Source organism: Balaenoptera musculus, chromosome 10, assembly GCF_009873245.2.
Source record: "Balaenoptera musculus isolate JJ_BM4_2016_0621 chromosome 10, mBalMus1.pri.v3, whole genome shotgun sequence".
Taxonomy (NCBI): Eukaryota; Metazoa; Chordata; class Mammalia; order Artiodactyla; family Balaenopteridae; genus Balaenoptera; species Balaenoptera musculus.
The window spans coordinates 64,828,589-64,851,578 of record NC_045794.1 but is presented as its reverse complement, the minus strand read 5'-3'; the positions used below and the strand labels follow the sequence as shown (position 1 = coordinate 64,851,578).

The 22,990-nt window shown below is 35.6% G+C and overlaps 1 protein-coding gene and 1 long non-coding RNA gene across 3 annotated transcripts in view; one reads left to right on the top strand and one right to left on the bottom strand.

Moving 5' to 3' along the window:
- The window catches only part of SYT1 (synaptotagmin 1), a 547,515-nt gene that overhangs the window by 147,774 nt on the left and 376,751 nt on the right, over positions 1-22,990 (bottom strand). The window contains exons 5-6 of one of the 2 annotated variants that reach the window (XM_036866982.1): positions 7,820-8,004; positions 2,012-2,125 (exon numbers count right to left, since the gene is read on the bottom strand). In XM_036866982.1, coding sequence (XP_036722877.1) covers positions 2,012-2,125; positions 7,820-8,004 — 299 coding nt within the window. Of the gene's footprint in view, positions 1-2,011; positions 2,135-7,819; positions 8,005-22,990 lie in introns of both variants that reach the window. The other variant, XM_036866980.1, reaches the window with a different exon arrangement.
- Positions 1-22,990, top strand: part of LOC118902536 — a 257,310-nt gene that overhangs the window by 61,150 nt on the left and 173,170 nt on the right. The gene's annotated exons all lie outside the window — the stretch shown is intronic.

The following is a 22,990-nucleotide window of genomic DNA, read 5'->3' as shown; positions in this document are numbered from 1 at the left end:
ATTTCTGCTTGAGAGATAAGTATCACATTTCTCTCCACCATGAAAGGTTCTTAGATGACTTTTAGGATTATCTTTTAGTTTTGGTAAGCAAGTGTGTATATTTGATTACAGCCTTATCTATGAAATTCCTCAGACTTTATCTTCCATGACTCATAGGAATCATTTTATAAATCAGATTAGCAGAGAATGTTTGGAAAAATAAATGCATACTATTAAAACAATTTATCAGGTAGAATACCCTAGATCCTCTGAATGAAATACCTTCTAAAATGGATTTGCTAGAAAAGGAAGAGTAAATGTATTCGAATTATATTTGAGTAAAAAAAATTCAGTGCTCTATTCTTAAAAATACTACCTTATAAAGTGATACTTAGAGTACTCAAAGCCAACATAGAAGTTTCAAAATTATGACTAACCAAGATGAGATCCACTAGATTTCTACTGGAAAATATGAAAGTAGAATAAATTAGTAGAAAACTGTTGGCTACATATATAAAGGCAGGTTATATTTCTGGAAAAGATGTTTTGTGTTAAGATAATGTAAGTTGACCTTGACCTTCTCTAGAATATATAAATAATAGGCAGTTTTGCTCTTAACCAATCCCTAATGATCAAATTTTGGTAGAAGCGATAAAAATGACCTCAAATGCCCTATTTAATTAACTAGAAATGGTATACCTATAATTCTGTATAAATCCATACCTATTAGCTTGTATCTGTAACCAACATGCAGTTTTCTGGAATGTATTATAAAATAATGAGCTAGGGCTGTAATGAAGCTAATTAAATACAATTATTTATTATATGGTGGTACGTTTCAATATGTTCTTTTTGAGGAACCCTCTGGACACTTCAAAAAGTGAAGACATTATTTGAACAGTCAATTCCTAAATAAAGTCCAGAATTTCTGCCATTGTTTAGAGCTCACAGTATTACTGACTTTGGACATAAGTCACCAAAGCTGAGTATTGGTGTTTGATTTATTTATTGTTTATTCCTCATCAAACTAGACAATAATTAACACATGCTGCATTAGGTAGTAACTGTATTTACATCTATCAAGTTCTTCCCCACCCCGAAAGGTCAGTGAACTGATCAAACTGGAGAGATTTAAAGCTCTCCTAGTTGGAAAAGAACTATGTCTTATAGATTTTTAAGAGCCTGATCTCTAACTCAGCTAATTCTTATCTAGCTTTTAAATTTCTTGAACAGTTCAGAAGGTAAAGAGACATCTTCATCAGTCATGGATCCTAGAAGGTCTTTTTAGGTAGAGATTTTTTTTTAACATTTATCTTTGAGCTACCATTATAACAGGCAGTTAATAAAAGCTAGCTAGTATTATCATTCATCTAGGTGGCACTTCACGGCTTTTAAAGCAGGAAGGACTGTTTTGATACAACCTTTAGTTCCTTGTCACTTTTCCGGAAGCAGGGCAGCATGCAAAGGCACTAGAAATCAAGTTGATGGTCTTTTACTTTTCTAGAGCTGTTAACTCATTTGTGCTAGGAGGTTTAGCCAATATCATATTATATAAGGCATTCTTGCCATTGAAATTCATGGAAAGTCAATTTTTTAATCTTTGATTCCTCATCAAATGGTTAATTTTTGTTTGAAGACTTTGGCTTAATTGGTGGTCTAACTCAAAGGTCCCTTGCCCTGTTTGGAGCTAAATCCATGAATTCCAAGGAAGACTGTTGTAGCTCAGCCTGAGGGATCTGTGATTGGGAGCTCTCAGAATCAGACTGATGGCTTCAAGTTAATTTGTATTCCGCCTGCCTGCTGTAAATGCCATAAGTAGATGTAATCGGCTGAACACTGTGGATTCTAATTACCAGAAGTTAAATTAGCAAGTAGGGGACCGCCTGTACTTAGAAATTATTTCATCAATAGCTTTGATAATTGCATTTTCCTCTCGTAGCAAACCAAATGTTTTAAGAAGTATCTTGTTTCAATTTCTAGTTGGTAATTTCAGAAAACGTAATGGAATTACAAGACATTTTCCCCCTCAGACCTGGTTATTCTGGAAATCATAATCCAGTGAATATTGAAGTTTTCCCAATTTCTCCTCTTCTTTGGGTTCTTCTTTTTCTTCCCCATCAGTCAATCCAGTTTCAGCATCGTCATCCTTCAGGGCCTATGAGTAGGGAAATGGATTATATGTGAATTCAAATGAATTTTCATCAGAACTCAAATGACACTGGGCCTGTGGTTATACTTCCAAGCTGTTAGAAGCAAGCACTGAGATGCTGGAAATCTCCATTTGTCTGACACACATTCACATCTGCTGCTTACATATTTTTTTAAAATTCCATTTGTGCACGGAATTTTTTCCCCCCAATCAGCAAGCAACATGGAAGCAATGGAAATAGCCCCTCAGAATATTGCAAGCAAAAAATGTAAAGTTGTTGCAAAGAAAACATCAACTTTGTGTTATATTTGGCTCTGATAAAATCGCTTCTTTCGGAGGTATGATAAACATGCTATTAACCAGGCCAGTTTTCACATTCATGTAGTTTAAAAGAGATCTTAAGCATCATGTAAAACACCCTTGTTACATGCAGTGGAGTAATTTATATGAAATGGGTGGCCTTTTCTTGCCTTGTTTCCTATGAAAAAGATAGTTGAGTAAGTGATTCTTAGAAAATTGTAATTTCCTGTGTTTTGCGTATACATTTGTAATGGTTATGGGAAAAGAGGAAAAAAAAACACATGCCACCAGCAAATGCATGTTTAGAGAAAAATCTACCCCAGTTCCAGTTTAAGTTTACTGTTTTACTTTCATTACAGCTCCACAGAAAGCTAGGCTGAATTAAATTGACTTACGGGTCTGTTTGATACCAAAAGGTAAAAGGAGTTATGTTTGCAATTCTGTCAAACTGAAATTTGTATAAAAATTAATTTTGTGGTAACAAGCAAAAATCATGGCACAGAATTCTCAAAATTCAGTTTAAACCAATTAAATGTTCCTGATAACCTAAAACTTAAGTGTAATATAAATTGAAATACTAGAAAGCTCATAATTTCATAAAATTCATTCAAATGTTCCTCTTTATTAAAAATAAAAATATATAACGTATTTTCCCAATAAATGAAAAAAGTTTGCTCAAAAAAATCAAAGGTTATAAAGATTATAAATATTAGAAATTTTGTTTCTAGGGGGTGTGCATTCTTATTGATTTAAAGAATTAGAAAAAAATTAGAAATCTATAAGTAGTTATTATTCGAAATGAGAAATGATAAAATGTTACGTTTTCCTGAACAATATTGAGGTTGAAAATTTAAAAACCTTTATATGAACCATTTGTATTATTTCTTCTGGGGACTACCTGTGTAATAATCTTTTGTATAATATGTATATATAATACATCCTTTGCTAATTTTTCTATTGTGTTGTTTGCCTCAGTGATTTGTAGAGACTCTGTATTTTAGTGGTCTCAATCTTTCTGTTGTTATATACCACAAATATTCTCTCCTAGGTTTTGGTTATGGCATTTTCATTGCCTTTCTTTGTGTGTGTGTGTGTGTGTTACTATAGAATCTCACAAAACTGAAGGTAAGACATATGAGTGGTAGGCTTTGTATCTCTGACAAAGCAAAAGAATTTTCACTCCTGTCAGTGATCAAATTAAACCTGAGAAATCTTCTAGAACTCAAATGCACAGAAGTATAATCAGGCTTCAGAAAGGCTTCAGAGTCATTAGACTATAGCTCTACCATCCAACCTCCCACAACTCCCAGATTACATGGTTTTTTCCCTCTGCTCAGAGAAATCTCTTCTGTTCACTTATCCATTCATACAGAGACCCGCAGTGGTGCCTCAAAATGACACCCTCAGTCTCTGAACTGACAAGATTGCAATTTGGCTTTAGCCATCTAACTCTAATTTGATCCCAAAAAACAGACTTGGTATCATCTTACTAGAACTCATTAGGGTGGGAAGATGATAAACAGAGTTGAGCTGTAGTTGGAGATGCCTCCTATTTTGTTCTTCCTGAAAAATTTCAGGAGCCTACAATGACTTTGGAAAATTGAAAATTGCCATTATTACATCTGTGCAGAAACCTTTTCAAATCTGGTTAGCCATACACCGTTTAATTAGGAAGTTTATACTTGGATGTTTCCTTGAATAGTAAAATGTTGCTTTACTGATAGCCACAGGCAGGAAAACAACATAATTATTTAAAAATTAATATTAATCTTTTAACTTGGGGTGTCGCTAATAGAAAAATGATAGTAAAGTGACAGGAAAAGACTACTGAATTTAAGTGGAGGACTTGCAGTGAACCCACATTGCCCTTTCAAAACCTCAGCTGTGCGTCAGTCTTTAATACTGTCTGAAAAGATGTGTTGAGAAAATGGCAATGTAGGTAATTTGCCTCCTGTAACATTTTAATTTTTTTTTAATAGCAAACTATTTAATGCACATTTTTGTCTGAAAAATCTTCACACCACTCCATCATAAAAATAAAAATTTTCATGGATTAAAATACTTTTTCAAAATCTCTTTCAGAACTGACAATTTACATATCATGTTTCAGCTCAGTGTCATTTGAAAGAGCTGAGCTATTAAATCGCCTTCTCTCTAAGTGGTTTTTGCCCTAATGAAAGGTGCATGACCATTTCTGCAATTATTTTGCATGGAATAGGGCTAAATTTTTGATAATTTCTCAGTGCCACTGTTTTATCAGTGAAGTGATTAAGTCTATTCTTGTCCCAAAGGCCGAGCTTAAGCAAGACGTTTTCTGTACCATTACATTAAATTCAGACCTATTAAATCAGCAGCTGTTATAATATCTCAAGAGCAGTAGTCTCCCCACCACATGCACCAAGGAACAAAATGCAGAGGAAAATGCATGTAAGCCCAGCAGTTCTGAGAGTTTGATAAATTGCAGTGGAAAAAGCTGTGTTGGGAAAAAGACCTTGTTTTAAATTTCAAAAATTTAGTGCACATGTTTCTGGCTTGATTCAACATTCAAAAGGTGTTTAGTTGTACTTGGATAAACCATCAGAAGGTGCATTTGTTCATTCTATGTTAAATTGTTCAGGTTTGGAATTGATAAGGCATGCTAAAAAGGGAGCATAAGACACTAAATTCTCTTTCTGTGCTCATCAATTAAAACTTGAGCTTTCTAATACTGTTCTATTTAATCAGTAATCTTAAAATGAGAACCCTTTATCTTAAAAAAAAATCAATTTAGTTCAGCCTCTTGATGTGTGTCAGAATGGTACACCCTCAGCTGTGGACCCCCGGCTGCCAGGCCACTAAATGTAGTTGAGCGTTGACTAGGGGTGTCTAATAGCAGAGGAAACCTACCGCAAGGGACAATCCAGAACAGTCATGAGACATAACACAGATAAGGAGGACACAGAAGGAAGAAATAAAAATTTAAATATCCACACACATTAGTAAAAACCGTGGAGAAATGACCTTTTCAGACCTCTGACTTTGCAAGTTGATATTGCCCCTCTGTATTTTTAGTGCTTTTAAGTTTTAAGCCATTACAAATCTCTTAAACATGTATCCTTTGCTGTATACAAATATTATTTATCATTACCATTTTGTTGTCATTGCAGAATATTTAAAAATTCTTCCTTGGTTATAAAATCTTATCACAGAGACATATAGTCATGAATACTGAAATTTGAATTTCTGTTAGTTCTTATATGGAGTGAAATGGTAAAACTTACTGATTTCTGTATTTACTGTATTTACTATTTTTGAGATCTTGGTCATTTATCCATGTCATAACAGGGGTAATAAACACCGCTACTATTCTATAAATTAGTCTTACATCATACAGAACAAATTCCACAAAGAAAAATACAAACTTCTTGCCCTAGGAAGAAATGCTGTAGTAATCATTTAACATTATTTAGTGTTTTTAACTGTTAATTCTAGCATACATGAAAACCACATTTGAATTTTAATGTAGTTATGAAAATGATAGTATTATATTTCCAATGTTTCACAGACATAGCTGAAATTCACATACAACTTATTCAGTCCATCTAGAAGATTATTACTACTATTATTAATCTCCCAAATATGTTGTCTAAAGAAATCTGTATCACGTCCTGCTGGTTACGGAAAATGCTGAAATAAAACAAGACGTGATTTAAAGCTTCAGTTTCTATGTAACAAATAAACTGAAAAGAAAAATCCTTGTTAGACATCTGTGGTTGAACACTGGCACCTGGGCTTCTGTGGCTGTGATTAGAAACTTTGAGAAAGACATAACCCTTGATACTCTGAGCTCAGGATGAAGCTCTCTGAGAGTGAGTGCAGGCATAGCATTCATTCTACAGCTCTGAAACCAAGCAAAAGTTCAAGTGAAAAATGAGCCTATGTGAAAATGTTGTCAAGAGACATTACAGTGTCTTTGAGAAAAGTGTTTAAAACTCAGGCTGGGGAGAGGGATTAGTGTCCTGAGTGTGTGGATAACTACACAAGTGTACTGAAAATACCTTCCTTAACTAAATTGTTCTTAAGGAGATTCACATATTTAAGAGTTCAGTTAACAGTAATAGTATAAGAAGAATGTATAAAACTGCCTATATATGTTGCTATTAGGGAATAAATAGAAATTTTGAATTATTTGAAGGGAAGCATTGATAATTGAAAATGTTATTTCTCTGAAAAATCTTCACATTTACTTTTTTTAATATAAATTTACTTATTTATTTATTTATTGGCTGTGTTGGGTTTCTCTAGTTTGGCTTTCTCTAGTTGTAGATAGCGGGGCTACTCTTTGTTGCAGTGCTCAGGCTTCTCATTGTGGTAGCTTCTCTTGCTGTGGAACACGGGCTCTAGGCACACAGGCTTCAGTAGGTGTGGCTCGTGGGCTCTAGAATGCAGTCTCAGTAGTTCTGGTGCATGGGCTTAGTTGCTCTGTGGCATGTGGGATCTTCCCGGACCGGGGATCGAACCCGTGTCTCCTGCATTGGCAGGCAGATTCTTAACCACTGCGCCACCAGGGAAGTCCCTACATTTACTTTTTATATGAAATAAGTTGTTCCTTAGAAATATCCAATATGAATATGATTCCAATAGAGAAATGAAGAGACATTTAATTATTAAACCTATTTAATAGTAGACTTTATTTTGAACCAAATCACCTAGTTCGTTTAGGAAAGATAGATAACAGTGTAAAGGACACTCAAATTGCTTCCTTGGGCTTGGGAAGATAACTCAGCCAGATGGATTTTATAACCTGCATTCTGGTTCTAATTGTCCCTAAGTGAAGAGTTTTGCCTTAGAATTCTACCCCATTCTTTAGAACCAGCTCATACTTCTCTCCCTTCCCTTGTATAACTCATTATTCCTGAGCACTCATAATTGAGCTGGATGTTTGTATAGGGATGGTAGCTTTCATCAAGTGTGATAAATAGCTATAAGACTCAGTATTTAATAGTGATTATGAACAGTGATGATGATAAAAAGATGTCCCGCCCAAGAGGAAGAACAGATACACTTTATTCTGTTTCTCTAACTCTAGGCACAATTAAGACAGGCTAAACAGATGTAATACAAATATTCAGGTATCATTCCAATACGCTGGGCCTACCAATTTGGCCTTGATGGTCATGGATGCCCTTTCCTGGTTTATGTGCTTAGGAGACTGGAAAACCCTAAACACATGTTTCCATTGTACTTTGGGATGTTGAGTAATGACTGAAAGGATTGCAAAGCATTTCTACAACTATGACAAGTGTCCAGATATTGTTTATTTCTATATTTATCTGGAATAAACTAATAAAGTGTCTATTCTTAAATTTTTGATAAAATAATCTAAGAAGAAACATGGAATGAATACATTACCTGATCTTTCATGGTCTTCCCTAAGTCTTTCACATCTTTCATGTTAATGGCATTCTTCCCTCCCTTTTCCTTTCCCTTCTTTTTGTTTTTCTTTTTGAACAGGCATTTCTTACAGATACAAAAGCAGCAGGTCAGGACTAAAAGGACCGCGACTATGGCTATGGCAATTAAGGCCCACGGTGGCACTGAAAGAAAAAAAATGCAGAGACTATTAGTAATAAAGCATTTACATCTGCAAAACCTTTAAATTCATGGGCTTTAAAGAAAGCTATTCACTCATTCATTCGTATTTACTGAGCTCCAGGCACACTGTTCTGCATTGCTTTATCCATGTTGTTTCCCCAGCCTAGAGTGTTTCTATCTTTTCCCCCTCGCCCTTCCAGGCATGTCAAATGTCATCTCCTCCCTACAGCTTTCCCTGCCCCTGCAAGCTAGATTTTCAATGATCCACTCCTTCATTTCTTCAGAGCTTACCTCTGGAGTTTGGCCTTTGAGTTCAAGCCCTGGCTCCACCATTTTACTGGCTGTGTGACCTTGGGCAAGTTGCCTAACCTCTCTCTGTCTCAGTATCCTCATCTCTAAAGTGGAGGTAAATTGGTAGGTACCTGATAGTCTTTCTGAAGATTAAAATAAGATGCAGTACGTGGCACATGGCAAAAACTTAATATTAGGTGCCATTACTCACCTATCAAATACTATAGGTTCTATTAATATGTTCTGGGCACAGTGGAAGGGGTAGATATTAATCAAAAAAACAGAAAGACAAATGTAAAGTCCTAAAAGTAGTGAAGATTAGGAAGAAGGACTTGGTGCTCTGAAAGTCGATCATGGGGAGATTTACCCATGCAGGGTCTCTGGAGGTCGGGCAGTGGTTATAAACCCAGGCTTAGATTCAGGCTTGGCCACTTACAGGCTTTGTAACTGGCCAGATTACTTGTGTTGAATTGCTGTTTCCCTCTCTATAAAATGAAGATAATAGTGGTACCCATTTCATCTCTTTTCAAGGTTGAGTTAATAGACTAAAAATCTTAGAATGGCATCTAGCACACAGCAAAAATTCAATTAATATTAGCTTTTTTTTTTTTTTTAATATTCAAGGCATAGGGCTAAGTACTGTGGGTGACACAGCTCAGAGTACCTACGGGGGCATAAAAAAATGCACATCAATAAATATATAAAAAGAAAGAGGTGAATACACTGAGAGGAGTTTGATGGATATGCTAAGAAATTGAGAGGAGGAAGAGAGAATTTTTAGATAAGAGTGTAGACTTCAGATTTACAGGGTCTGTTTAATAAAGCATACACAAATAAAGACACTCAAGCATTTTTTTTTCTATTACACGTTGTCCAGCTACTAAAAGTAACTCCATTTTCTCATTTGGCATCCCCTACACATGTGCTTATAAAAAATCAGGTCTCATGGAAACATGGAGGATTTCAGTTTGTCTAGAAAGTCATTCAACTATTGAGATTAATCACAAGAAGCAGTAATTAGATTTGCCTGTTGTAATCAAAAAAGACATTGGTTACTGAAATGGTAAGAAAAAGTGCTATTTTCTTCTAGCTACATAAACATCATTAGTATCAATGATTGCTGAACACAAGTAGGAGTACTTTGATGACGTAAAAACACCTAAAAATTAATTTCAAAACTGAGAAAATCCGCTGTCTTGGCTCCTTTTGCATTTAGCTTCGTAGTGAAGAAGACTTACTATGCATATTATTCTAGCTTATGAAAGATGACTAGATGTTACCCTAAGGACATATAAAACCATAACTGCTGAAATTGTGTTTTCAGCCAAAGAAAGATTTGTGTGAAAGTTACAGATAAGCCCATACCCAAAGACATGCTTTCTTATAGGTCTCTAATCTCATTAAGCAATCATATTTTTAAAAAAATGTAAAGGGAGCTTATGTAACCAATGATAGCATTCACAATACTTCATTTAAAAGCTTCTACCTCTTTTGATCTAGTTAAAACCCTGCCATGCGTGAAGGAGAGAGCCTGTGTATTCACTGCGGGTGAGACAGTAGAATAATGACCCTTCATTTTGAACCTCGTAAATTATTCTCCTAGTCGGACTTGCGTGATAGTCTCTCAGAGAGCTACATAAAAGTCTCTTAAATTACACAGGGCAAGACAGAGATCATTTGACAACTTCACAAAAAGAAAATAGACAGTGAAAGCACAGGAACATTATTTAAAGGAGGTAAAGAGATAGGAACATAGGATTACAGGAAGAAATTTGAAATAGTGCAACTTGAAGGTGAATTATAACCACTGAAAAAAATTTTGTTTTTTACTTCTATTTCTTATAGTGCTGCTGTCTTCTAGATTTGCTTTCAGCTGATCTTCTGAATAGCTTAATTTTAACTTTGAATATGCTATATTGAATATATGAAATTAGCAAAAATTTCCTCACAACTTACTGGTACCTTTAGATAGAATTTTAAAAAAGCCTTAATGCTATCATTTTGTATACCCATATGAAAACTGGACTGAATAGTTAATTATAAACCACCATTTTAAATTAAATGCAGTATTTTAAATTAAATTTTCATGTTAACAATCTTATTCTATTTCGTAGAGCAACTAAATTTTGAGAATTTTGTCAGAAACACCATCCACAGTATTATTACTTTGTAGCATTTATAGAAATAAGTTTCAGTATTGGTGAGCAAATCTCGTGAAATATATTTTGGATTATGCTAAAAATTTATTGAAGACCTACTTATTATGGGCCAGCAGCTGTGCTGCAGCTTTACATACATTATCTCATGTAATCTTCACAGAAGTTTTGTTCATTATCCCTTCAATTTTATAAAGGAAAAACTATAGATTGAATAGTGGGAGAAACTGAAATATATTTTTACATTATTAGGTTAAAAATATGCATATTATACATGTATACAAAGGAAAAATCCTTGTGGGGCTGTGAAGCCTATTTAATAGGACATTTTACTTTTGAAAAAAAATGGAGAAAATAAATAATAGCAAAAGATGCTGCCAAGAGTGATTTCTTTATTTCTTTATATTACTTAAATATAAAATATAGTTTCAATAAAAAATAGGCTCAGGGGCTTCCCTGGTGGCGCAGTGGTTGAGAATCTGCCTGCCAATGCAGGGGACACGGGTTCGAGCCCTGGTCTGGGAAGATCCCACATGCCGCGGAGCAACTGGGCCCGTGAGCCATAATTACTGAGCCTGCCCGTCTGGAGCCTGTGCTCTGCAACAAGAGAGGCCACTATAGTGAGAGGCCCGCACACCGCGATGAGGAGTGGCCCCCACTTGCCGCAACTGGAGAGGGCCCTCGCACAGAAACGAAGACCCAACACAGCCATAAGTAAATAAATAAATAAATTAAAAAAAAAAATTAAAAAAAAAAATTAAAAAAAAAAATAGGCTCATCAAAATATTGCTACTGGCAGAAAGCTATCAGCTTATTGTTATTGCTACCCAACTATCATTAAATGGAATTTTATAACATGAATTTTAGCATTTAACTTAAGGACCTTTTGGCAGAAAATAATAGACTAATTTAAAAGCTCTCCATTAAAAATGTTATTTTCATCTTCTAGTTAATGAATTAATCTCACATATCATTTAACCTGAAGGTAAACCAATGCATAAGAATTAAGTCAAAGTCAATTCTGCTTCTGATGTTTTAACTTAGATTTTGTGGCACACAGAATAATGACTCCTCAAAAATATCCACATTCTGATCCCTGGAACCTGTGACTATGTTACCTTACGTAGCAGAAAGGACTTTACAAATGTGATTAAGGATCTTGAGATGGCGAGATTATCCCAGGTTATCCAGATGAACCCAGTGTATTCACTATGGTCCTTCTCAGTGAAAGAGGCAGGCAGGAGTTTCAGAATCAGAGAGATTTGAGGATTCTGTGCTGCTGATTTTGAAGGTGGAGGAAGGGACCATTAGCCAAGGAAGGTAGGTGACCTTTAGAAGCTGGAAAATGCAAGGAAAGGGATTCTCTCCTACAGCTTCAAAAGAATTAGTTCACATAGTCATTACAAAAAAAAAAAAACTATGGAGGTTTCTCAAAAAAATTAAAAGTAGAACTACCATGTGGTCCAGCAATCCCATTCCGGGTATTTATTGAAGGAAACAAAAAATCACTCTCTTGAAGAGATATCTGCACCACCATGTTCACTGTGGCTTTATTCACAAGTCAAGATATACAAGTAACCTAAGTGTCCATCAATGGATAAATGGATAAAGAAAATAAATGAATAAAGAAAATAGAATATTATTCATCCATAAAAAAGATTCCTTCTGTCATTTGAGACAATATGGATGACCCTTGAGGGCATCAGGCTAAGTGAGAAGTTAGAGACATAAGTCATATAGACAAATACTCTGTGATGTCACTTAAATGTGGAACCTAAAAAGTTGGAACTCATAGAAACAAAGAGTAGAACGGTGGTTTCCTGGGGCTGGGGGTGGGTAGGGGAAATGGGGAGATGTTGGTCAAAGGGTACAAACTTTCAATTATGAGATGAATAAGTTCTGGGTGTCCGATGTACAGCATGGTAACTGTAGTTAACAATACTGTATTGTATACTTGAAATTTGCTTAGAGAGATCTTAAATGTTCTTACCACATACACACAAAATGGTAATTATGTGAGGTGATGGGTAGGTTAAATGACCTTATTGTTGTAATCATTTCACAATATATACATATATCAAATCATCATGTTGTACAACTTAAACTTATACAATGTTATTTGTTAATTACCTATCACTAAAGTTGGGTAGAAAGAAGGAATCAGCCCTGCTGACAATCTGATTTTAGCTCAGTTAAACACATTTTGGACTTCTGACCTCCAAATAATAAATTTGTGTAGTTTTAAGCCAGTGATTTTGTAGTAAGTAATTCTAGCAGCAATAGGAAACTCAATAGAGATAAAGCAGACCTCAAGAGATTTATAACACATGCTGTATGTAGATGACTATGCAATTGGAATATTAATGGGGGCTATTTCTGTATATGTGGTGATCTTTTCTTCTTATTCACCGTTTTTATCTATGCCTCTGCAACCATTTTCATGATACTAACAGTGCACTCAAGACTCTCTCAGAGATAACCAGTGATTTTCTTCTGGCTAAACCCAAACTACATTGTCAATGGTATGAAAAAATCTTGATCATGTATTCCTTCTTGAAAATTTCTTCTGCTTTTGTTTCTACTACCCTTACCAGCACCTCCTTCTATGGCTCGGACGTTTTCTTCTCTTTCCTTTCCCAATCCCAAGTGTTAGATGGAGTTGTTATTCAAGGCGTTCAGCTCTGTGCTCATCTTCACGTTCCCTCGTTAATGAGCACATCCTTTCCCATGCCTTAAACTGTAGGTCAGTTACTGTTCCTTCTTCTGTTCTCTAGAACTGTGTTCCCAACTGTCTAGGAAATGTTCCCTATGAATCTATCATCATCTTCTCAAACCAGTTCTCAAACCAGCTATGTGGCTTCTGTCAGTGCTTTTATAATTTCCTGCCTCTTAGACACTGGAACCATGTGGAAATTCCAATTCCCAGATCCAACTTGTTGGCAAGTCTTGTCATTTCTTCTTTGATACATTTTATACGTTTTTTTTTTTTTTACATCTACTTGACTTGGAAGGTTTGGGCCTGACATTACCTCCCATCTGATCTCCCTTCCCATCAGTTATCTCTTCTCTCCATTTTACCCATCCATTGTCATTGAACAAAACTTTCTTTTTTTAGAAAATTTTATTGAAGTATAGTTGAATTACAATGTTGTGTGAATTTCTGCTGTACAGCAAAGTGATTCAGTTATACATATATATCATTCTTTTTCATATTCTTTTCCATTATGGTTTATCACAAGGTACTGAATGTAGTTCCCTGTGCTACACAGCAGGACCTTGTTGTTTATGAACACAACTTTTCTCATACATATATTTCAGTCATTTTGGGCATAGCTTTCACAGTCCTCTGTGTTTGGCCCACCCCACCTATCCACCTTTCTTTCTCACTGTTCTCCTATACCACCTGTAGTCCCGTCAGACAGGGCAACTCATTGTACTTTGCTCAGTTCTACCCCCATGTTTTTCTAAAGCAGATTCCTTCTTTTCTGAAATGGCTTTTCTTCTTCCTCTTTAGTCATTTAAATAATACTTATTTTTCAAGGCTCAACACAAGTCTCACTGAGTGTTGACAGATTTTTAAATAAAAATATTGCATATATTTGCTAAAATTTCCCCCTCCCACCCAGTGGGAAATGGGGACTATGTGGTATAATACATTGGGTGGTTTGTTAGACTGGCATAAAAAAGACGTATGATGTAAAAATAAAGAGACAAACCTGTAAAAATGTATAAAAGGTATTTAATAAACTCCTTCCTACACATGAAATTCACTTCTTGTTGATTTAAAACTCAGCTCTTTGTAGATTTTTCATGACATGAAACACGGATATTTAATGCAAAGACAATAAAAATAATTTGGAACCAGTTAGAAATAAATTTTCATTAGCTGGTCTTCTGTTGGAAAAACCCCAAACAACTGTTTTCCCGTATCAAGAGAGGCTGTTCTTTCATGGGAAGTCAGCAGTTTAAAAAAGTAATTATTTAATCAAACACATATTTATGGAGCATCTACTGTGTGTCAGGCATTTTTCTCAGGTCTGGGATACAGTGCTAAGCATGGTTTCTGCAATCATGAAGCTTTCTATTGACTTCCCAGGTGTTAAATCTGGGTCTAATTTACTTTTTTAAAAAAGTAAATTTTCGTATTTGCCAAGCTCAGTACTCAGACCATAATATAGTACATTTTCAGGTGGAAACTACATGGGTTAATACGCCCCTGTGGACAAATTTAGAACTCCAGGGGTACATTTATTGATGAACTCAACTAGTAAATATTCTTTCTACAGTAAAAATGTAACTCTCAAACCGAAAAGCCTCATTTCCTGCCTCACCACCCCACAGGGAGTTTGGCAGTAAATAATTTTCTTAAATTATTTACTTAAGGGGCCCTGACATATACGTAAAAAAAAAAGTAGACACTCCAAATATCCTTTTCTTTAATAGAGCAAGAAATATCCTTTTCCTTAATATATGGTGAAATCAAAGATAAAAGTCTCACCAAGAACAAGGGTATTTCAGAGAGTACATTTATAAAAGGGAAAATTTTAGCATTACTGATAGCAGTCATGTGTGCCAACCTTACGCTCCCAGATCTGACATCTACTCATCAGACATGCGCTGTGCCTCAGACCTACGGAATAAGCAGTTGGCGAGAAGAGCTTTTTCTAATTTACACAAAGTGCCCTATGGCTGAGGGGAGGCCTGCTCAAGCTCTTCTAATTCTGAGCTCTCACCTCCAAAGAGACTGTTTTTCTTCCCCTCTCTGAAATACCTGACTCAGTACTATCTGCTTAATGGTGCTCAGTGAATGGCTTGAAAGAAACCCACGTCCCCACATTCTTGAGCTCAAGTAGGAGAGAAGTGGACAGTTTCTGAGGTCCACCACCCTCCCATGTGGGTCAGCTACTCAATCCCATGTCCTCGGCTCTGATCCTCTCCTTCCTCATTCCCAGTTAGCTACTGCAGTCTCCTAGGCTGGCAAACTTTGGTGGATTTACTCATTGGGTTCAAGGTTTAATCGAGGACAAAACTTACTGTTTTTTTTGTCTTTCTGCCTTGATTTCACTTTCTGGAGGAGCTCTGCATTATCTTTCCATTTCAGTCCCATCTATCATATTAAGAAACAACCTTAAATTCGTAACTCTTTCACAAGATGAGCCATATTTTCCTCTCTGAGAAATGAAAGCTTGTACTTTTATATCAATTCTTGTTATTTGAGCCAAGAGCCTCAGGATACACAGGTAATACCATTGCTATGGCCACTGCAAAAATTCAGCAATATCTTCAAGCATTTTCTACCTTTGATGTATCTCTGTTTGTCATATGAGTGACTCACCACTGCACTAAAGTGTGTGTAATTCATTTTATGAACAATTTATATAAAAACTTAATTCTTACATTTACTGAAGATTTTCGCCAACTTCTAGTTTTACCCCATACAATCCATCTTTCTAGATCATTATACGTTGATGCAAGATGCAGAACACAATAGAAAAATAATAATTTTGCTCTTAACCAGTAGGAAAAATAATCTGTATGTCAAAGCTTTGCTTTTAGACTGTTTATAAATAATTATTAAAAAACAGACAAGGATAATCATTTTTCAAAAATCGGCCAAAAAAAAAAAAATGAAAATAAGCCCTGCATTTTAAAGCTTTTTCTAAATTACAGAATGCAAATGGAAAAAAAAGTTCTGCAAATATGTGGATTAATACACTCATTAACCACCTCTGGAGACAGACTGTTAAATGCAAGATTTGAAATAGTGTATGAAGTAATTCAGAATATGGCTTAAGATTAAACCAACCAGTCAAAGGTCAGAATGAAGAATTTCTCATTATAGACCGAAATGGCTTCAGAGACCGTGCATTCTTGGCTTCTGGGTATTAAACTTATTTTTCTTCACTCTTTAGAATGGTAGTTCTAAGCCCCCTTTGAATTGTATGCTCTTTTTAGAATATGACAAAAGCTATGGGCTCTTGATGGGAAAATATGTGTACATGTGTGTTGTGTGTTTGTTTAAATTTCCACACAATTGGGAGTGTGTGGTACCCTTGTGGAGATTACAGTTCCCTAGGTCTAGAAGACCATTGGACTCTGAAGTAAAAACTCCTTTCTGAGAGCATCAGAGTAAAATTCAAGATTAGTGAGTTAGGGAAAATGTATTCTTGATTTGGTCATTTAATCTTTCACTTATTTCTTCTTGGCAGTCTGCTGTGTGCTTATACTATGCTGGGGGTGGTGGGGAAACAGAACCCAGAGAAGATGGGCCCCTTTATCTAGGAGCTTATGAAGACTAACTCCCAGGAATAAACTACAGGAGACAGGAGGCAATACAGAGTTAAACACAGAATTCAGTGGAGTAGGTGGGCTCAGTAGGTAGCAGGTTAGAGAAGAGCAAGATAAAAGGTCCTAGAGTTCAAGGATGGCTTCATGGAGGAGGTGAGTCTTGAGGTGAGCTTTGAATCCTTGCTTGGTACACAGTGAAAATAGTGTTTTGGGGACTCCAGTTCTTTTCTTCCCTCCTTCCCTTCCTGACTCCCTCCCCTCCTGTCTGTCTGTCTCCCTCCTTCCCTTTTTTCCTTTCTCCTTCCTTTCTTTTGGGTTTTAGACTCCTTTTAATCTAACTTATCACCCAGTGACTACCTTGCTAAACAAAGCTCTCAATAAGACACGGACTTGTGAAAATCTACATTAGGTATTTTTTATCATAGTAAATGGAAAGACATTTCTTTGAGGTAAACACACGTGGCCTTCCCTAAATACCCTTCAGAATTACCTTCTTAAGAACACATTTCACATTTCCTCTAATGTAGATCTGTTCAGTTTTTCAATATGAGCCCCTGACAGAAAGCAAACTGGAAGATGTGTCTGTATAAATATACTGTAAAAATGATCCAAGTCATTGACTTGAGTCAGCTACTGGTGGCTTTTTAAGGTGGGTGGATTGTGTAAAAAATAATGTAGGAGAGAGGCTCGCTCATCTATTCATCCATTTGAATGTCTATTTAACACAGTAATGCTCAACACGTTGGAGGAATAGTGAAGTTTGAAATAATTAATCAGCTTGCAGTCCAGTTGGGCAGATTTGATTAACAGACATGAAGCAATTGTGAGCAATACCAGATAGCATGTGAAATGCCAAATTGAATGGGGCCTTTTGTTAGATTCTAATTCTATATAGTCACAGCAATCTTATTCTACTTGTCCGAGGAGCACTAGTTTAGAATTATTTTTAAAAACTTTAAAATTTAATAAAGTTAACACATAAAAAGACTTCAGTAAGATACATTGCTTTGATATGCACAAAATCACAACCTATACATTGATAAATTTTTACCAGGATCTCTATCCGTTGATCTGATTTCAGTATGTGCTGCTCTGTTGAACCAATTCACAGTCCCTGCTGAATAACTTATTAAGGTTATTGATGTTTCTGGCTGAATGCAAGGATCAGTCTTGGTAACAAAAATTATTTGACTGAAGGCCATTTTATCTGCACAGGTATTAACCAAATAATTAATTTTATAAAATGCCTATAATAATTGTCTGCTTTCAATGATAAGGCCAAGTCATCCATATCTTCACAATATTGGAGTGTCTGAAATTTGACATAGAAAATGACATTGGGTCTTCAGGCAGAGATAAGCCCCCCTCACAACTTTCAGAGGATTTAGATAAGGCTCCAGAGTTGGCTCAGGAGCTTGCTCTCTGCAGCCTCCAGGGACAAGTGTGTTGGTAAACATAGAGGGATGCCAGGTAAATTGGCAGAGATGAAGGCAATTCACTTGCTAATCAGTGCTGAAGCTCTTGGAGATTTGTAACAGTTTTCAATCATACTGTGGACAACACAATTTTGTGGTTAAAGGGAAACCCATTTATCCTGTAACATCTGTAGCATGTCTCTCTTGAGTTTTGATTCCTAAGTTCAAAACTAAGAAAAAATTATGTCTCAGGTTTTTCTTCCCATAGCGGAAGCTAACTTTCTTCTTGACTTTTGTTTGCTAAGGCTTCAGATTAAGCATCTCTTGGATTCTGATCCCATTAGTATTTGGTTTTATTGTGATGCTTTGAATTTGGTCAACTAGGTCTTTAATCTGTTGTCTGTCTTTGGCAAAGATGGCCAAGAAAAAAAGAGACTTTTCCAAGAATTGAATATGGCACCCGTTGTTAACTTTGGAATAATTCAATAGTTGAGAGTCTACTTGTTTCTTTACTAAGCAATTTAATGTTATTAGGATGAAATCCAATTACGATAAAAGAATGTCAGGTAAATGGGCAGATATATTCCCTGCTTCCCTATGCTCTTTTATAACAGTTAGAAGAAACAGACAAACAGAAAGCCCATTTGGTTTCATTACCTGCTTTTTGGAAGGATTTTTCTCCCCTGTATTTCCTGTTTATTATTCTAGGAGCAAACGATGCGTTTTTAGAATTCCCTGTAACTTGGAGAGATTTGACTGTACTGACAGGAGAACTGTGTGGTTGCCATGCATGAGCGAAGAAGGGCAGGACATTCGAGTCTTTCCAGTCATGAAAGGGAAGAGTCAGGTTCATTAATTTCATCACTATACAAAGTGACAGGTAGACAACGGTGAAAACAAAGCCGCTCGCTTGTCTAGCTATCCACAGGACATTTTTCCTTGATGATCCAACGGATTGCTGCTGCTACAGACCACACTTACTAATTTTCCTTTCCAACTGTTGTTTTCTCTGTTTGTCTCAGTCTATTTCCCTCCTTGGCAATTTTATGTGTCCAATTCACAATCTGTAGCATCATTTCTTTTTTTTTGTTTCCTGGTTCTTGGATGTGAACTTTCATTTTTAGTTTACAGCTCCCATGATGCTTGATTTATTTCCTGTTCTTGCTTTTGACGGGGTTTCCCTATGCTGGTCAATCTTGTACATGGTGACTTTTTCTTTATTTTTTTTTTCCTTTTAAATATTCTTTCTCTTCTGTTTAGAGCTTGTGCTTCTAAGCACCGCAGCAGTGAGCATGTGACCTCAAGGCCCTGCAAATCTGGTTGGTCTTTGTAGATTCTCGCAGATCTCCACTAAGAATGTAGAATTCCTTTTATTCTCTTCTCTTTGTCAAACTCAGTTATTTCTTCCTTTGAGTGACTCCCAATAGACTTCCTCCAAATGTCTACCTGAGTAATACCACGCAGGAGCCCTTTGCATTGTCTCTCATCCACATTCATTTATGCCTTCTGGCTTGTATTATCACGTATTGATCCTTGTTTTCTAGTAGCTTTGTGATTTGTCTCTTCAACATGAGGCTATCTGAAGAGGGATACTGATATCTTCCTTTCCTTTGCCTTCTATGAAGTATCAGTTGGGTTGGGTACATGGGTAAGTCTTAAGTAAATGCTTATTGAATAAATGAAAGTATAATTAGAGACAGAGACAGCCTTCTTCAAATACTGTTTACACATAGGGCCTGGTTCCTTGGACACCTTGTTGAAACTAAAATGTACACTTAAAAAAAAATACTACAGATTAAATCATGATAAACCTTCAGATATACATCAACTTTTCCAGATTATTTAGAAAATCTGTACAAGCATCCCTTATTTTTTATTCCAGATAGACTATGGAAAAAGCAGTAAACTGGTTTATTTTTTTCTGTCAATTATTTTTTCTAAATGATTTTTATGTCATATATCTCCTTAAAAGATTCGATTAAAATCGTACTAGTAATGCTGATATGCCTTTTCCTTTCTTATATCCAGCCCCTGCAGTATTTCCTAATTCAATTTCTCATTTATATGGTTCTTTCATTTTATGACTCCCTTTCACATTACCTCAACTGATTTGACCCTAAAAGCCAAATTGTAAAGTAGCTAAAGTGGACACCATAATCTCCATTTTACAGATCCGAACACTGAGGATCTGAACTATGGTTCCTGTAATGTGACTCCTTTTAGAGTTGAGATCAGACCTAAGTCTTTGGGGTTCGATTTTCATGTTCTTCTTATATACTGTGGCATTCTTTCGTGTCCACATTGACAAATGAGCAAATATTCACTAATTATGTCACTTCTAAGAAGAGTTTAGTTTTGTGAACATATTTGTATATTACTGTCAGGCTTCTCTTAACTGAAATAATTGTTAATTCTTTATGCCAAATCAATGAAAATCATTTGTCAAAAAATATTATTGATAATCGTAACAGGGCAACATCAGATATAATAAAGATCATGGATCTTGACTCCAAGTTCTGCCACTTAAATTGCCAAATCAATTTGATCAAGTTATTTAAACTTTCTGAACCTCAGTTTCACCCTCTGTAACAGGGGAGGTGGGTGAAGCAAGGAGATAATGATATAAACTCTGACTTGTGATACGTAAATTTATGACATGCAAAGTGCTTAGAATGGTAGATAATATGAAGGAAAGTTTTAAATGTCAGTTAGTATTATTTGCCAGCAATTCCTATGAAATTTCACAACTTGAAAATGCTTAAAACTTGGCAGAAAAAACAAGTTCTGAAAGTTACGTGGATAAAAGATGAAATACAAGCAATTTTGTATGTATTATACAATTCCCAGTACGCTCAAAGTGTTCTGCCTTAACAATATATCCGAATGTCAGGGTAACATTCTAAAATAAAGATTGCTGTTGCAAAACTGAAATGCAAAGCATTTTGGTAGTGATCAAGCTATTCATGGATAAATAATAGAATGAATAGATCAAACTTTGGGGGAAAATAAATAATTGTCCTTCAGAATCGCACTGGCCAACAATTGTTTATGTTATTCAAATAATGCAAGCAGCATTAGAATAATATTAAGTTTGTATTAATGGAAATAAACATGTACTGCTTCGTATTTTCAATAATTTGTCAGCCCAGCTAACACTTCCTGAGGTAAACCTTTTAACATAGCAGTAAAGATATTAGTGGAAAGATTTACTCTTTCTACTGGCAAAATGGTAGATTTTGCTTGAACACACGCCCCATTTTATAGTGCTTATGCATTAATAACAACATGCTCTGGATGCTGTTTTTTTTTCTCCTTAAAAATTGGCCAAGCATTATAAGTGACTGAAAAGCTATCTTGAATTCAGCATTTATTGTTCAGTAACTATTTACATACACATTTAAATTATAATGATCAATTTTTATTAAGAACCAACTTTGATTTTATACCATTTGTTTCCATTGAATAATTTATAAAATAGTTGGGTTTATTATTTCATTTAGGTAATATCCTCATTCATAGATGGTAAATCTAAAGTACCAAAAATAATGACTGTCCTAAGATTCTGGGAAAAAACTATGGCCCAATCTTGAGCTCAGTCTTTTGAACATCAAGCTCTTTCTACTAATCCAATTTCTGATAATTCCTGTTTCAAATCAATCCAACGGTGTCGGGATTTAAACTTATCTAGGATCACAATTTTTGGTCCTTTGCTATTTAAATCATTCCAATGTCATATTCATTTACAGAAACCCTTTATTTTCTGCTGTCTTTGCTCATTATTTTCAAGAAAATTAAGTTAGGAGCCTATCGTTTTCTTTTGGTGGTTTTGACTAGAATTGAAACAGTAGCTGAAATTTACATTTTAATATGATTTAGTAAAATAGTGAAATAGAGGATTTTCTTTAAAGATCGAAAGCTATGAAACTTAATGGAAGGGATAGCTGTTTTTTCCCCCAGTATTTTACTTATATGTAACCATCAAAGTCAAGAACCTGGTCCCTGCACAAATATTGTAATGTTAACATGTATGCTTGGAGGATCACTAAATCCAGATATTGCTTGGAAGAAATAGAATTATCTAACTAGACTAGTGGCCTCTTAAGATTCTTTGGAAAAGGATAGTAGATTCATTTCTTAACATACTGAGGCAAATGCCTTTCAAGTAATATAAAATTTTATATTTGAAGTTCATCTTAATGATTTTAAATGAAATAATAAAAAATGGAGAATTCAGTGAACTGATGTGGGTAAATCTTTTTGACTAAAGGTCAAACTATTATCTCAGAAAAAGATGTTTACTTTAAATTAAATATTGATGGACAGAAAGGGAGAAAATAGCAGAGCACTCAACATAAAACAGGTTATCAGAAGAAGGATCTTGAGGGGAAAAAAAAAAGAATGGAGAGTGCTATCTCCTATTGAAAAAGCATTCCACTAACCTCAGAAGGATAGCTCGCTGACTTAAAAGTGGCAACTGATTGTACTAAGTCATTTCGTTAATCGGTGCTCTTTGAAGTCCTACCAAGCGTTTGAGACAAATGGAACAAAACTAAGGACGCATTCTATGGACATTGCAAAAGGGGCAGTAAGTGACCCTATGTTTATGTTAACCTGGGTCAGCTCCCTCCTTGAACCCAGGGTTCCTAACATCACTCCTGGTCCTTCTTGAAGCACATGGTGCTGCCTTGTGCCTTGGTTTTCTCTTTTCCATTCACTCTACCGCCTCTGTGGGCTGCTTTATGCATATACGATAATGCGGGGGAGTCAAGAGAGGGAAGAATACAGTACAGAGTTTGGGGAAGCCATTTGGGGTGATACGTTCTTTGGCACTTTTTCTG